Below are 15,085 nucleotides of genomic sequence, written 5' to 3' on the forward strand. Positions count from 1 at the left end.
AGTTCCCAAAAAAATGTAATATAGTTTATAGAGATAAGATCTGGACTGTTCGTATCCATTGTTTATATAAAAATAACAATGATGATGATAATACCAATAATAATAAACATTATTATTGATAAAAATATATATATTTTAAGAAATATAACTTTAAAATTATTTAATACATATTTTAATTTAAATAATTAAAAAGAAAAAGTATATAATTTACTTTAAATATACATACTTTAAAATATACTTTATTTATAATTAGTTTTTAAGATTTCCCAAACAATGTAATATTCATGAAACTTTTCTTTATTTATAATTTGTATTTGAATAGTTCCAAACTATGTAATATTCATAGTTATTCTTTATTTATAATTAATTATGTTTTTTTATAGCCCCAATATATGTAATATTCATACAGTTCATTCAAATAAGATCTGGACTGCTGTTAACCCAAAAACAACAATAATAATGATAATAATAAACATTATTAATTATAAAAATATATTTTAAGAAATATATAAACAAATATTTTAACATTTTTATTAGTTATTGTTCTTTTTTATTTATTTATTTATAATTTATAAAAACGTGTATTACTTATTTTCTTTATTTATAATGTATTATGTTTTTTAATAGTTCCAAACCAATGGACAGATAAACTGTAAGACTGAACTAAATTGGCATTTTAAAGCTAGTCTCTGATGTGTATTCATATTTTTTAGTGTCCACTCTGCCATCTGCTGGACACTCCTCTTCAAACCAGTGTTTCTTTAATGATTTAATTCAAAGTATAAAAAACATTTATATTCACTAATAAATTCCATGACATACATTAAACAAAAAAAGATGAGTAAAACTGTTTAATTTCACAACCAATAAAATTTATTCAATTATATATTACAAATATGTACATCCTAATGTAACAAGTAAATATTAAAATAGACATATTTTTAGAACCATAGTTCAAAAGGCATTACGTTGTAAAAAATAGGTTTCGTTGTGATCTCACATTAAAACTGTAAAAGTAAGGGGATTTTTTTTCCTATTGAGAAACCACAACAAACTTTTCTTTCTTTTTTTTCTGTTTTTTAAATGTGCGCAAGACACAAGAGACGACACGCAAGAAGTGGATGTTACTAACAGACACGAGAATGGCAGAAAAGAACCAGGACCACTTCAGTAAACCTCACCACGGTACAACTGTTCAGAAAGAGACGAACCTGCGAAAGCATGCACATTATAGAAATCACAAGTCAAGAAAACATCGGCTTTGATGGATGTCAAAGGGATAAAAGAGGAGTTAAAAAATTAAATTAAATCAAACGAAACGGAAAAAGCATTTCAAAACACATGCTTAAAGAGTTAAGCGAACATCAAGAACAACAGCAACAACAACAACAAAGAACTTCAATGTAAAAACAACTTTGGTCCATTAAACATTAGACAAAACAAAAGTTTACAATCAAAATATTTATTACTTTAACTTTTTCCGTCCTCTCAGTTTTCTTTCATTTTTTACAAGTTAAAAACAATAATTACATGGCTATTTACAAATGCACAATCAGTATGTATAAAATAAGTTAAAAAATGAGGAGCACAATCTATACATAATCTATGAACACTCACTGTAGAAACATGTTGGACTGAGATCTCTTTCCTAACAGAGGACCAAAATCTCTTGCTTCCCCTCCGGAGGCTGGTTTTCCGAGACTCCTCTTTTGTTGACCTGAGGTCGGCCGTTCTGGATGGCGGACCTCAGGGTTAAGTGCGTTTTAGTATAGGAGCCGATCTGGCGCTCAAAGGTGAAGTGCGTTTGGACCGGGTGCGCGTGGTCGAACCAGAACTAGAACAGCGAACACAGACTGAACCGGTGATGACAGCTAGCCTGGAAGTGCAGAGCTCGTTTGTGTTATTTTTCTTTTTTACTTCTTTTATTATAAATCTGGCGAGTCTCGTGACACACATACACACGACATACATGCGCGCGCACGCACGCACACACACACCTCCAAATCAAGTGCTTCGTGTTTATCAGCCTACACACGTCTTGACATCATCACTTGTCGTGGTCCGACAGCTACGAAACGTTTTGTTGCCTCTTTATCCCATCGCCAGGTCAGATCGGCGTCAGGTCGAAGTCGTCGTTGACCTCTACGAGAGGGATGTAGAATTCGGGAATCTCAAAAATGCTTGTAGACTTGTAAGTGGCGGGATCCAGTTCCTGCAGTTTTAGCTGCCACTCCAGACGCTGAACCGCGTTTAACGCCGCCGCTTCGTGCTGCTGACGCATCAAGAGACAAGTCTGCAGCAAAACAGAGAATCATGTCAGTTGTACAGATATAGAGACTTCAAATAGGCTCACTAAATGTCATTAACTCCTCCCCCTAATGTCGTTCCACACCCGTTAGACCTCCGTTCATCTTCAGAACACAGTTTAAGATACTTTAGATTTAGTCCGACAGCATATCTAAGTGTATGCACACTTTACTGTCCATGTCCAGAAAGGGAATAAAAACATCATCAGAGTAGTTCATATGAGACATCAGTGGGTTAGTTAGACTCTTCTGAGGCGTCGACAATACATTATAGTCTGAAAATAACAAAAACTACGACTTTATTGAGCATTGTCTTCTCTTCCTTGTTTGTGTTCAATCCTCAAATAAAGATTCAAACGGTCATGAATCAGTGAATTGATTCATGATTCGGATTGCGTGTCAAACTGCTGAAATCAGGTGACATTGGCGATCCAAATCACGAATCGATTCACTGAGACAATGAAGAATAAAGTCGTAGTTTTTGTTATTGTTGGACCAAAATGTATTTTCTCTGCTTCAAGAGACTCTAATTAACCCACTGATGTCTCATATGGACTACTTTGATGATGTTTTTATTCCCTTTCTGGACATGGACAGTATTGTGTTCCTACGCTTACAGAGGTCTTACGGGTGAGGAACGACATTAGGGGGAGTCATTAATGACATCAATTTCATTTTTGGGTGAACTAACCCTTTAAAGCTCCACTGTGTGATATTTTCCCCCATCTAGTGGTGTAAAGGTATATGACCATCCAGTGAATAATAGTTTCTGTTCCTCTCAATTCTGATTTCGTTTTAACTCCTATGGTGGCAGATTTAGTCCAAGACTATCATGGCAATCCTCCTCTTCACATTCGACACGGTGCCATCGAGTGTTAAAACGCGAAAGGCGAAGCTTGAATTTATGGGTATGTCCCTCTTTGGCTAATGTACTTTCAAGATGGAGGGGCAACATGGCGACCAGCATTCGAACCCCTCACCCGTATGTATTTTCAATGGCATATTATAAACTTACGAGAATACTTTATAACTTGAAATAAGTAAATATACATTAATGAGCACATATATTTTTGAAAGAACTAAGTGTTTTTAGCTAAGAATAAACTAAAAAAGTTACACAGTGTAGCTTTAAGACAGGGGTGTCCAATCCTGATCAGGGAGAGCCTCTGTCCTGCAAAGTTTAGCTCCAACCTCAGTTAAACACACCTGAACCATACTAATCAAGGTCTTATTAGGGATATAGTGTTGTCAAAAGTACCGACCACGATACCAAGTCGGTATTCTGTGAAGTGTCATTGATGTATATTTATAACATGTTTGTGAAGCGCTGGTCATTGTAGCCAATCCCAGACATATTTGATGAGCATGTGAGCACAATGGCCAGTCAGAGGTGTTTACGAGGCTGTTCAACAGCGCTCAAAGCGGCACATTTTGACTTGGTATTGGTTTGACTTGGTTGGTACTTTTGACAACACTATAGGGATACAAGAAACTTCTAAGCAGGTGTGTTAAAACCAAGCGGCAACCTCCCGTGATCTCTCTTGAAGCCAATACGGAAGTAATGTAAACTGCAATTCCTCAACTGGCCACTAGGGACAGGCTCCAGAAGGGAGCAGAATCTCATTGAGCCCCATGTTAAAATTCTCAACTTTAAAGCAGAAAAAAACATGTTTACAGCCTGGTACAAATTGTGGTTTTGGCTTATAAGGCTAATTTTGATCTTCATGACAACTCTGAGGGGGGTGAATTTTTTTATAACTCATTCGTTTACGTTATATAAAGCCTTAAGGTTCTGCATAATTAAGGGCGTGGTTACAGGTGGATAGCCATTTATCTGCCGTCTGTAGTTATTGCGTCACCTCAGCTCCGCGCACATCCCGCCTTTTTGCTCATTTTCTGTTATCCGGGAGTGACACGCGATGACTCGCTCACAAGATGGCAACGCCCAGCTCGTCTCTACTTTAAGCTTCAGAACGGCTTATCTGAATCCTATGGGTGACGTCACGGACACTACGTCCATATTTTTTTACAGTCTATGGTTAAGACAAGCTGAAGCTCAACTCTCAAGGAAAGTGGCCCTCCAGGACTGAGTTTGGACACCCCTGACTTAAGACACACTTAGTGCTAGATTTACTATCAGCTTGCTCCAGCACAAACCCTCTTTCAGGATTTACTAAAGACATGCAGTAAAAAATGAACGCTGAAAATGTGTATTTTTGCGTCTGATCTTATTACATATGTATCTGTAGGAGTTTCAGACGTAAAATCTATGTGAGGAGAGTATTTAAATGAATCATGGGAGGTGATTTACTAAGGTTTACTCTAGTCAGTTTACTGGCTTTTGCACCATTATTCAACGATAAAAACAGTCTCAAGTCTCAACAGATGAACTTTCCATTCCCATCGCCACTTTTATGGGATTGCGCTCTCACGCTAATTTGCCGTGACTAGTAAATCTGGCCCTTAATGTTTGAATGCCATTGCATTAGACAACAACGTTTCATTTCTCAGTTTCTCAGAACTTCACTGTTTTTATTTAAAGAGGCCATATTATGCCCTTTTAAAATGTCTTGATTTTGTTTTTGGGCTCTACTAGAATAGGTTTTCATACTTGAATGTTCAACAAAAAAAATCCCATATTGTTGCAGCACCTCTCTTCCCAGTCTGTCAGTAACGCTTTGGCATGTGTTTACCGTACGACGCATCTCGCTGCTTAACTACTATGGAACAATGCTACGTTGAAGAAATCAACTAGCTAGTCACAAAACCGTATTGTTGCAACTTTGTAGCCCTATTGAAAAATAAATATAGCCAAATGCTTTTGAAATGCATTCATTGTATGCTAAGTATACAACAAATACATTTACAAATGTATGTGCTTAATATAAGTTTCAACACACTAATAACTAACCCAACCAGGCCCGCCCCTTTATTCTGCATATGCCTTGTGCAGAAGAATTATTTAAATGAGGAATAATTGTAGCTTAAGTGTCCAAATACAAGTCCACATTTTGAGGCCACTTTACCCTGATACGTCTACAGATGCTAGTTGTTTTGTATTGTTTTGAATAATTTGTTTCCTTTAATTTTACATATTTATCTGTTTTTGTACCTTTAGCTTGTCAAACTTGTCGTCTACATCCTGAAGCCAAGACATAAACTGCCTTGCATTGAACCGATCTCTAACAGAGGTCTTCCCATCATCACCCTAAAATTAAAATAAAAAAGAGATTAGCAAAGATAAACCATGTTTTAAAAGAACATTCTTGTCTGATGTTGATTACAGAAAATGCACTTTGCAATGCAAAAAGGGAAAAAAATTAATAGTTAAGAATTTGTCTAAACATTTGACTGTTCTTGGAGTTTTGTCTCAATTCATCAACAACCTGTGGTTGGATGTGAAATTTAATTGTATCATACTTGTATAAATAAAATAAAAGTAAAAGTGTTTACTCTGGTTTAAAAAGTACCCTAATTTCAATTTAAAATAATGTCCTAATAATGTGGCCATTTACCTGAACGTCCTGGGGCATGTTGTATACTTCGGCATCCAATAAGACTGTGCAGGCACTGAATGGAAGCGTCTGATTGGCTAGTGTTCTAGCAGCCCGGTAATGAACTCTCAAAACCTCCTGCTCATTGGATACAATCAGCTTTTCCTGGAAGAGCAAACATCTCAGTCATTCAATCAAGTCATCTTTAACACTAATCTAAAACTAAATAATATTTCTCTGTTATGAAATTTCTCTATTATTAAAAATAATGTTTTTTACATGACTACACATGAACTTGAACTTTTGACACAATGACTTTACCAAATTTGATGTGTGTTTAAATGGAAATTAATCAGATTAAATTTTGTAATCGCTTGACAGTCCTACTTTTTAATTTTGAAATATGTATATTTTTTTATATTAATACATGTTCTCACAAATCCTCTGCAGTTCCATCATGAACCCTTTTGGGTTACACTTTAGTTCAGGAAACTGATCTAGAGACTGATGTTCAGTAAATACAGTATATTTCTATTTACCCTTTCAATGCTGTGCTGTAGTCTTAGCTTCATCCGTACGACCTCTTGCTGTTTGAACATCTCCTTCAGTGGTTCAGGTAGAGAGGGAGGTGGCGTTATCTGAAAAAGCAAACAGTACGGTGAGACTTTCAATTTTAGCATTCGTTTATTTTTATTGTTTTTAGACATGATTAGACAATCATGACTTTTTAACAGAATGAAAGTGGCTTACTGTTGGGATGCAGAGCTTGCTGAGAGGGTTTCCATCCAGCAGATATGACCCATTGAATGTCACATATTCATCATAGTACTGAGGTGCTTGAGGAATGACACTACAAAGTACTTTCCTCTTCTCCTCAATCTTCTTGCGGATGTGCAAGTACTCATAATATGGGTTTGCTCTCTCGGTCTGGTAAGGCTGGATCTCTTCAAGCTTCAATGCATCTACAATTGCAGCTAAGGACTGTTGCGCCTTTTCTTTGACCTGCTGTGCCGTAAGGTTCATTTGGGCCGGAGCTGAAGCCCTATGCATCTTTCGTTTCCTTGGATGGGTCACCTGTATATCAGCTTCTTCGTCAAGTAGTCGGACTTTGGATCTGGCCCCAGATGAATCTGAATCTCTCTCCACGATGGATATCGGGGAGGAACTACCTGAGGTCCCTCCACTGGGCAGCTCTGCCTGATGATCGAACGAAGCACTGCTTTGACCCTGTTCTACATTAGTCTGAAGGTCAGATTTCACAGGCTTCTCCTCGACAGCAAGTTGATCTGATGTCTCTGCATCATCCTTACTTTCAGATAGAGCTTGTGTCGTTGCACCTTCTTCTGAAGACAGCACGTTCGCCCCATCCGTTTCTGTGATTCGGTTCTTGTCCGAAACATCTTCAGACAGCTCCATGGGCTCCTCGGGGACTCTTTCTGGACTGGCACAGCGAGACACATTTGTCATTGAAACTGCATGAAGGCCTTGCTCAGGTTTCACTGGCTGAGCATCAACTGTAACCATTGGCTCACTGGAGAGCTTTGAGATACTTTCGTCTTGCACATTTGCATCACCTTTTTCAGTATCTTCTTGGAAACTGGTTGTTCTCAGCAGTGGTTTAGTAGTTTCTTCAGAGCTGGATCTACATGAACCAATAGATGGACTTGGAGTGCTTGGAGTACAACTTGTTTTGGTGAGGTTTTCCCCGCTCTTTTCCACTTTGTTCTCAGGAACAACTAAGGGTTTCTCACTTTGCTCTGGCCTCAAACTAGAGTCTGCTGTCAATATCTGTTCACCACTAGAAACTGGGCCAGTTTCCCATTGCTGGCTACTAGAATGCAAAGGTGAACTTGCGTCAGATGGATTTTGTGTGTGAGAAGACTGAAATGATGCAACAGATAGTGAAGACTCCTTGTTTGATCCCTCTGTCATTACGACACCCGGGATGTCAAGCTGACCCAGATTTGCGTGCTCTATTTGACTACTAGCATTGCAAGACTTGTTCTTCTCTTGCAAATGGGTCTGAAACACACTGTTAGCCTGTTTGAGGCTACCTAGGTCTTTTCCACTCGATTCTCGCAAGTTTGGTGAAGGTTGAACTTGAGAAAGAGGAGTGACACCTTCACCTTCATTACTAGTCAGGCTTTCGCTTTCTGGAAGAGCACTAATAAGACTTTGACTGCTCTGAGTTTCCTGAAGGGGGGACACGTTAATCTCAGTTGAATGAACGGCAGCTTGCTCGCAGCTTGGGTGTGAAACAATACTGATAATCTGAGACTCTTCTGTCGATTTTGTTTCAGCTGGTGACACCTTGGCTTCTTCATCCAAAATAGCCCTTAAGCATGGGGACGCATGCCTGCTTGATAATGGTGTGCGATTGCAGAGAGCAGTTTCGGGAAGACTGCTGGTGTCTTTATCGTGAACAGTAGGTGATCTGGAGGACTGTAAAATGAGGGAAGACTGCAGGAAAGGTGGCTGGGAATCTGAAGTGTCCATGTTTACGTCAGAATCATATTCAGTTGGTTTAGGTGTCAATGTGGTTGCGTGACAGGAATCTTCTGAACTTGCCACGGAAACCATGGACACTGATCTTGACATAAGGCCAGATTTTTCACTCTCTGGTCTTGGAGATCGATTAAGACAGTTTTCCATTACTGGACCATTCTTCCCAAGCCCCAAGGTTTTCGCATCTACTGAAAGCGTTCTTCCACTGGTGGCATCTTTCAAGATCTTCTCGCGGTGCCCATCTGGTGCTTCTGAGCTCTTTGACCGAGTTAGTTCCTTGGTTAGACAAGGTTCACCGGACGAAGAGGACGTTTTAGTTTTTTCCTTGCTTTTCTGTTTCCCAGGGTCAGTTCCTGGGCGCTGCTTTAGCCGTTCCCTTTCCTTCTGCTTGATTTTCTCTAAGTGCTTCCTGTGCCACTGTTCAATTTCCTGGTCCTTGAGACTGAGCATGCGTTCAAAGCTAGTCTTCATGAGGTCATCGTTCACCAGCCGCTTTTCTTTGGGACGAGTGTCCTTTAGAGTAGCTGCAACCTTAGATTTGGCATCCACTTCACTTGGTTTCGTCTTGCTAATTTTGCCATCCCTGTTTAGCTGGGATCGATCTTTTTCCTTTTCCTTGTGTCTGTCTCGCTCACGGTCCCGATGCCTTTCAGACTCCCGGTCCCTCTCTCTTCTATCTCTTTCTTTCTCTGGAGGCTTGGTTGCCTCTTCTTTTGATTTTGATGAAATGACCTTATTGTTCTCACAAACGTAGCCTTTCTTTTCTTCCAATAACAACTTTAGATTTGAGTAGGATGAGGAAGAGGGGGTGGTCTCTTTTGATTTCTCTTTTTTCCTCTTGTCAGAATCTTTGTCCCTCTTGTCAGAATCTTTTTCCCGTTCTTTTTCTTTACTGCGGTCAGATTTTCCATGATCAGTGGTTTTTTCGGGGGCTTTTCCTTTCTTTTCAGAACATGTTTTATCTTTGTCTCTGTGGTCACCAGAAGAGTGCTCTTTCTCTGCTCTTTTGTCAAGCTTGTCCTTATTCTTCTTGTTCTCTTCATGCTTTTTCACTAAAGACGTTGTCTTGAGCTTTTCATTCTCTTTATGACTCTTATCATTGGGTGAATGTGAAACACTTGTTAATTTCTCCTTTTCTTTCCATCGATCGGTAGAGTTGTGAAATTCAGGCTTGTCAGCTAAATGTTCAGACTTTACTTTCTTGTCTTTATCTGCATGTTTCTTGTCAGACTTTTCAGACTCCCGGTCCTTTGTTGGTGGCCGCTTGTCAGTTTTCTCACGAGAGATCTTCTCTGGAGACTCCAGTTGATCTTGGTCTGCTGAATTGACAGTAATTGGTTTATCATCTACTTCTTCTTTTACTCCTGAACTGTGTAGTGAGCTGTCAGGTATTCGGCCAGAGCCAAGACTATCAGTCCGGTCATCAACTTCGTCTCCTTTGCCGTCCTTTCCACGCTCTTCTTTAAGGGGCACATCTTTTTTCTCTTTTTTAATGGTCTTGTCCTTTTCTCGCTCCTCTTTTGGCCTCCTGTCCTTGCTGCTACTACTGCTTGAATGCTTGTCTTTTGACGCACATCGTTCCTCTTTAATAGGTGATGAATCTGAGGACTTCAGAGGAGATCCTCCAGCAAGCATCTCACATTTGCCTGCAAGATCATCGTTTTCATCACTTTTGAAGAAGTTCTCCTTCCAAAACTCCCGATCAAACTCCATGTTCCTATGTCCGTCCTTACGTGGCTCTTTCGGCCGGTGGCGATTCCTCTCGGCCTCGTACTCCTTCCTGTACTTTTCCTTCTCCTTGTGTTTCAGCTTGTGCTTTTTTACAACTTTCCCATCTTTGTCAGTCTTCCTGAAGACAGCCTCAGAACTGTCTATACTGTTGCTTAGACTACTGTCTTTGAAAGGACTTGAACTGCCATCATCTGCATCCAAGTTAAGCTCCTTGTGGTGATGCTTGCTCTTCTCCTTGTGCTTGCAGCTCTTACTGCTAGACCCTTCTGTGCAGAAGTCAGACTCTGTGTAGTGGTTGTATTTGACACCATCCCCTGGACAGGATCCATCAGGAATCGAAACACAAGTCTTAGCGTTCTCCTGTTTCAGTGGGGTTGTCTGCTTGTCAGATTGGGTGTGGTTCAGCTTTGGGGACTTGACTACAGACAGGTGAAAGAGGTGGACCGATGTGTCATCCTTTGCACTGAATGACATTTTGAATGAATCCTCTTCCCTGACACCCTTGTCAGAATTGTCGGACACAGTCGCCGAAGAAAACAGAATGGACTTGCTGTTCTCTTTCCCTTCTTCTCGGACTTCCTGGTTCTCCTTGTTTTTGCTTTGGCTCTTATTCTTTTTCTTTTGTTTGCCTTTTTCTTTCTGTTCCACTGGCGTAAGAGTCAAGCTTTCTTTCTTAGATCTACTGTCTGTTTTGTGTCCATCCACACTGACCGACCTGGTAGGCGAGCTCCTTCTTTCTGTCGGTACCTCGGCTTCATCGCTCGAACTGTCTGAACTACAGTAGACACGGGGCGCCTTTGTTTTTTTAGACTTGCACACCAGCGGTGACTGGTCGCTTTTGCTGCCTTGTTTGGAAGCATAGTTGTTCCTTTCCTTCTCCTCCTTCTCCTTTTGCCGTAGCTCTCTCCTTAAGATGTGTCTGTCGTTAAGTGCCTTACTTAGGTCCTCCTCTTCTTCCTCATCCTTGAACTCGTATTCATCCAGCCCTGACATGGATGATGAGGCTTTCACGGTTGTCGATTTACTGTCAGAGTCCTTTTCAGCATCCGAGTACTCCAGGTTCTCGTCTACACTGGATGGATTCACCGACGGTGGGTCCTCTGATTCTGTGATATACAAAATAATGGGAAAAGGGAATTAACAAAATGCTACTAAATTAATTTTAAAAGAAATTAAAGGAATAGACCTTATTCACAGCAGCGCCATATTTGATTTTTAACAGGAATGAAAGCCAGGCTGTGAGGGATAGACTTTCATCTCTTTAGTGGTTTGTACTGTTATTTAATGTGTTTTTGGATTGTTCTGCAGATGAAACACTGCAAAAATACCTTTCCAAGAAATTTCAGTAGACGAAAAACTGCCGACAATATGAGCTGTGGAAAATTATAAGTGATCTATGTAGCTATGTACAGCTTTTTACAGCGGATACCCTTGAAAACACAGTAAGTCTATTTCTCACAGCCTCGCTTTTTATAAACGTTACGGCACTGCTCTGAATAAGGTCTATATCTGGGGTTAAATAAAAATGTATGTCAGTAATGCATAACAGGAACTAATTGCAATTTTAAGAGGTCATTTTTAAAAACAATTAATTTAAGTACTAAATAAAGTAAAATAATTAATGTCTGAGGTTATCAACAGAATAAAAATAATAATACTTGAGTCGCCTTAAGACTCAATTCTTTAGGTCCACAAATAGAACAAAAAATTATCTGAATTTTGCAACAAATCACTGTTTTCATGTACTGCATAATGCAATTATTTTCTAATAATCAGAGTTAGATCTTAATTGCGTAAAATGTTTTCATGATACGAGCAGAACTCAATTTTCATTATTCTTATTGTTTGCTAATAAGTATGGTTATACCAAACTCAGATAGGCATTCATTTTTATGCACGTAATAGATATTATTCGGCGGCTTGATGATTATCGCAATGCCGGATTTGCCCATGTTGTTTCGCATTCTTTGTGCCGCCTGGATGAAGATAAGGAGCAGAGACTGCCTAGCGATTTGTGTTTAAAGAGTTTAGCAAATTTGGAAAAGAGAAAACTTAATAATGTTAAGGAGTTCATGAAGTTGTGTCCACTGAACTTTGGTCAGTATTAATTTGATTGAGGTGTTTACATGCCTGTTTATTGCAATTAAAATTGCCGTACGCTACATAGTTTATTGTGAATATGGTTACTATGATTATGAGCTTAAATCGCATTAGTTTAAGCAGTTAAAAAACAAACAACAACAAAAACGCAACATTGCCAAAATACCATTATAAAAATCTCATTATGTGGGTGCATGTAAATGCAGTGAATGTTTTGATTAAAGAGAAAACATGAATGTTGCTGGCGGGAGTGGGAGATGGTAACGTACATTTTTGTAAAGGTTTCTACAGTAGAGCATGGCACTAGCATTAGCAAGGTCATTGGATCGATTCCCAGAGAATTAACTAAAAAAACGTTTAGCTTGAATGCAATGCAAGTCGCTTAGTATAAAAGCACCTGAAAAATGCAGAGATGTAAAATACTCTAAATAGCACATAAAATATAGGCACGTTGTAGTTGAACCAAATGTTCCTCTGAATGGGACAATAAAAACTAATCTAGAGAACAAAGACCACTATTTAGAAAATGGATATGCCTTGGACTCTACGTAAGAGATTGGTCAGCATGTCTCACAGGATGCTGCAAATGTTTACAGGTCTTGTATTAAATCTGGAAAAAATACAAGTTCTAAAAAAATACCAAAAGCAATAACGTCTCCATACCTGAAGAGCTCTCTTCTGGTTCTGAGAGCGGGATCTCTCCCTTGAGTAATTGCTCAAGCTCCTGAGAGTCAGCAACATCAACCGGTCTCTCCCCTCTCTTGTTGGCCTGGAAGGCATTGCCTCCATGACGCAAGAGCAGCTTTACAATCTGTGAAAGTTTGGCAAAACAGAGACAATGTACACAGGTGAATCAGATTATTAGAATGATTCACAAGTGGTACAAGTTCTTGCAACAGATATTTGTTTAAAATCCATGTAGGCTGATCACTAGCTGTAAATGGCATAATTTAAAGTAAAAACTCACATCTTTGTGTCCGCTGCTGGAGGCGTCATGAAGCGGAGTGTCATCGTCCAATCCTTGCGTGTTCACTTCCGCTCCTGCACCAATCAGAACCTTTGCCACATCATAGTAACCAAGGTTACAAGCTTCATGGAGCGGCGTCCAACCTGAAGAAAAACAAACACACATTTGAGCTCATGAGAATCTATAACTTGACAGGGAAAAAAACGCTTAACCCTATAAAGCTTATAATATGATATTTGACGTCCACTTTCAGCTCATAGAGTGTTTTTGCTGTGACATTTTAACTTATTCTTATAAAGCAAACATAAGAATAACTTTTATATTTTTAGGGTTAGTCTCCTGGTTAAAATTGCTTGTTTCTCTGGATTTAAACATTCTTGGAAACATTTGGGATAATGTAAGTACACAAGTCAATATAACACTGTTCTAGTGGTTTTTGGATATTTTATTCCAAAATATCTTACATATTGTGCCTTTAATTCCATAATGCCTTTAATTCCATAAAACATGAAAATAAACAATAGACCTGCTATCAGGTGATGTAATCCTGTAAATGTCTCACCTGCAAAGTCTTTGACGTTTACATCTGCTCCGAGGCTGATGAGTTCCTTCACCTGCTTGACGTCTCCTCTGATGGCAGCCATATGCAGGGGTGTCTCCCCTCTCTCATTTCTCTTATTCACTTTGTCCTTCTGCCGTGAGGACGAGCTGCTAGCGATCTTCTTCTGCACCGCCGGAGATTGAGAGGGGTGGTTCGGTGTGGTATCTGAGATTACAAACCGATTAACCAGAAAGCCAAGGTCATTTGGTTTATCTGAATTGTCAGTCTGACCTGACTAGACTAAAAAAAAAAAGAAAGCGAGTGCTCTGATAACGAATGATTACATCATAACTCACTGAGCATGAATAAACTGGTGGATACAGATGGGAGTCATTAACAAACTAAAATTAAACAAAAAAGCATTTTCAATAATTAAAAAAAGTAAAGCTGAAATAAACTAAAACATAGATATTTGTTGGGGGGGAATCACAAATTGAAAAACAAAATTAAAACTAAATATAAATATTAGAAACAAATCAAAATGGAAAAAGCATATAATAAAACTATTATATATATTTTTTTTTAAATGTGTTTCTCAAAAGGCATTACATAAATTGTAAAAACCATCATGACAGTACAAACACCACAAAACAATAAGAATACATAAGAAATAAATAAACATACATATAACAATCAACTAAAACCTGGTGCATTTTCTCACTTAGTTTGATTTGTTTAGGCATTTATGAACAGTGCAACTGCACTATACAAATAAGTACTGAGTACTACTATATACAGTACAGCGCAAAAGTCTTAGGCACGTTAGTATTTTCACCCCCCCAAAAATGTTTTTAAGCCAGTTATTTCTATATTTTGACAATAGTGTGTCAGTAGGTAATATCAGTTTACATTTTCAAACATTTATTTTGCCATTAATTGTAATAATCCATTACAGTGAGATTTTTGTATGCAGAAGGAGTCTGACAGCAGCTGTTTGATCCGCACAGAGATCTGATCTCACCATCAGAGTCCGTCTGGTATTACATGAAGAAACTGAAGGATCTAAGACAAAAACCACAAGAACTGAGACGACATCAAGACGCTTGAAGAACCCCTCCTGCAAAGCTCCAGTACTGTCAACAGTTTTAGACACTTTTGTAAAAATGCTGTAAAGTGAGAATGATTTCAAAAATAATGTCATAAATAGATTTAGTTTATCAATGAACTCTTGATAACTGAATCAGATCAGTGTTTAGTGTGACCACCCTTTGTGTTTTAAACAGCTTCTGTCCTGGTACTCTTGCTCCGTTTTTCGGGAGCTTTGCAGGAGGGTTTCTTCAAGCATCTTGGAGATGTCGTCTCAGTTCTTGTGGATTTTGTCTCAGTTTCTTCATGTAATCACAGACAGACTCGATGATGGTGAGATCAAATCTTCGTGTGG

At 38.8% G+C, this 15,085-nt stretch overlaps 1 protein-coding gene across 2 annotated transcripts in view; it reads right to left on the reverse strand.

Annotated features, from left to right (window-relative positions):
* Positions 1-850: 850 nt before the first annotated feature.
* The window catches only part of ankrd12 (ankyrin repeat domain 12), a 72,813-nt gene continuing 58,578 nt past the window's right edge, over positions 851-15,085 (reverse strand). For both annotated transcript variants that reach the window (XM_067452804.1, XM_067452803.1), the window contains 8 exons: positions 13,666-13,869; positions 13,104-13,246; positions 12,800-12,947; positions 6,551-11,142; positions 6,340-6,438; positions 5,822-5,965; positions 5,419-5,514; positions 851-2,293 (listed from right to left, as the gene is read on the reverse strand). In XM_067452804.1, coding sequence (XP_067308905.1) covers positions 2,108-2,293; positions 5,419-5,514; positions 5,822-5,965; positions 6,340-6,438; positions 6,551-11,142; positions 12,800-12,947; positions 13,104-13,246; positions 13,666-13,869 — 5,612 coding nt within the window. In that variant the 3' untranslated portion in view covers positions 851-2,107. The remainder of the gene's footprint in view (positions 2,294-5,418; positions 5,515-5,821; positions 5,966-6,339; positions 6,439-6,550; positions 11,143-12,799; positions 12,948-13,103; positions 13,247-13,665; positions 13,870-15,085) is intronic.

The sequence above is a fragment of the Pseudorasbora parva genome, chromosome 9 (assembly GCF_024679245.1).
Source record: "Pseudorasbora parva isolate DD20220531a chromosome 9, ASM2467924v1, whole genome shotgun sequence".
In the NCBI taxonomy this organism is placed as follows: Eukaryota; Metazoa; Chordata; class Actinopteri; order Cypriniformes; family Gobionidae; genus Pseudorasbora; species Pseudorasbora parva.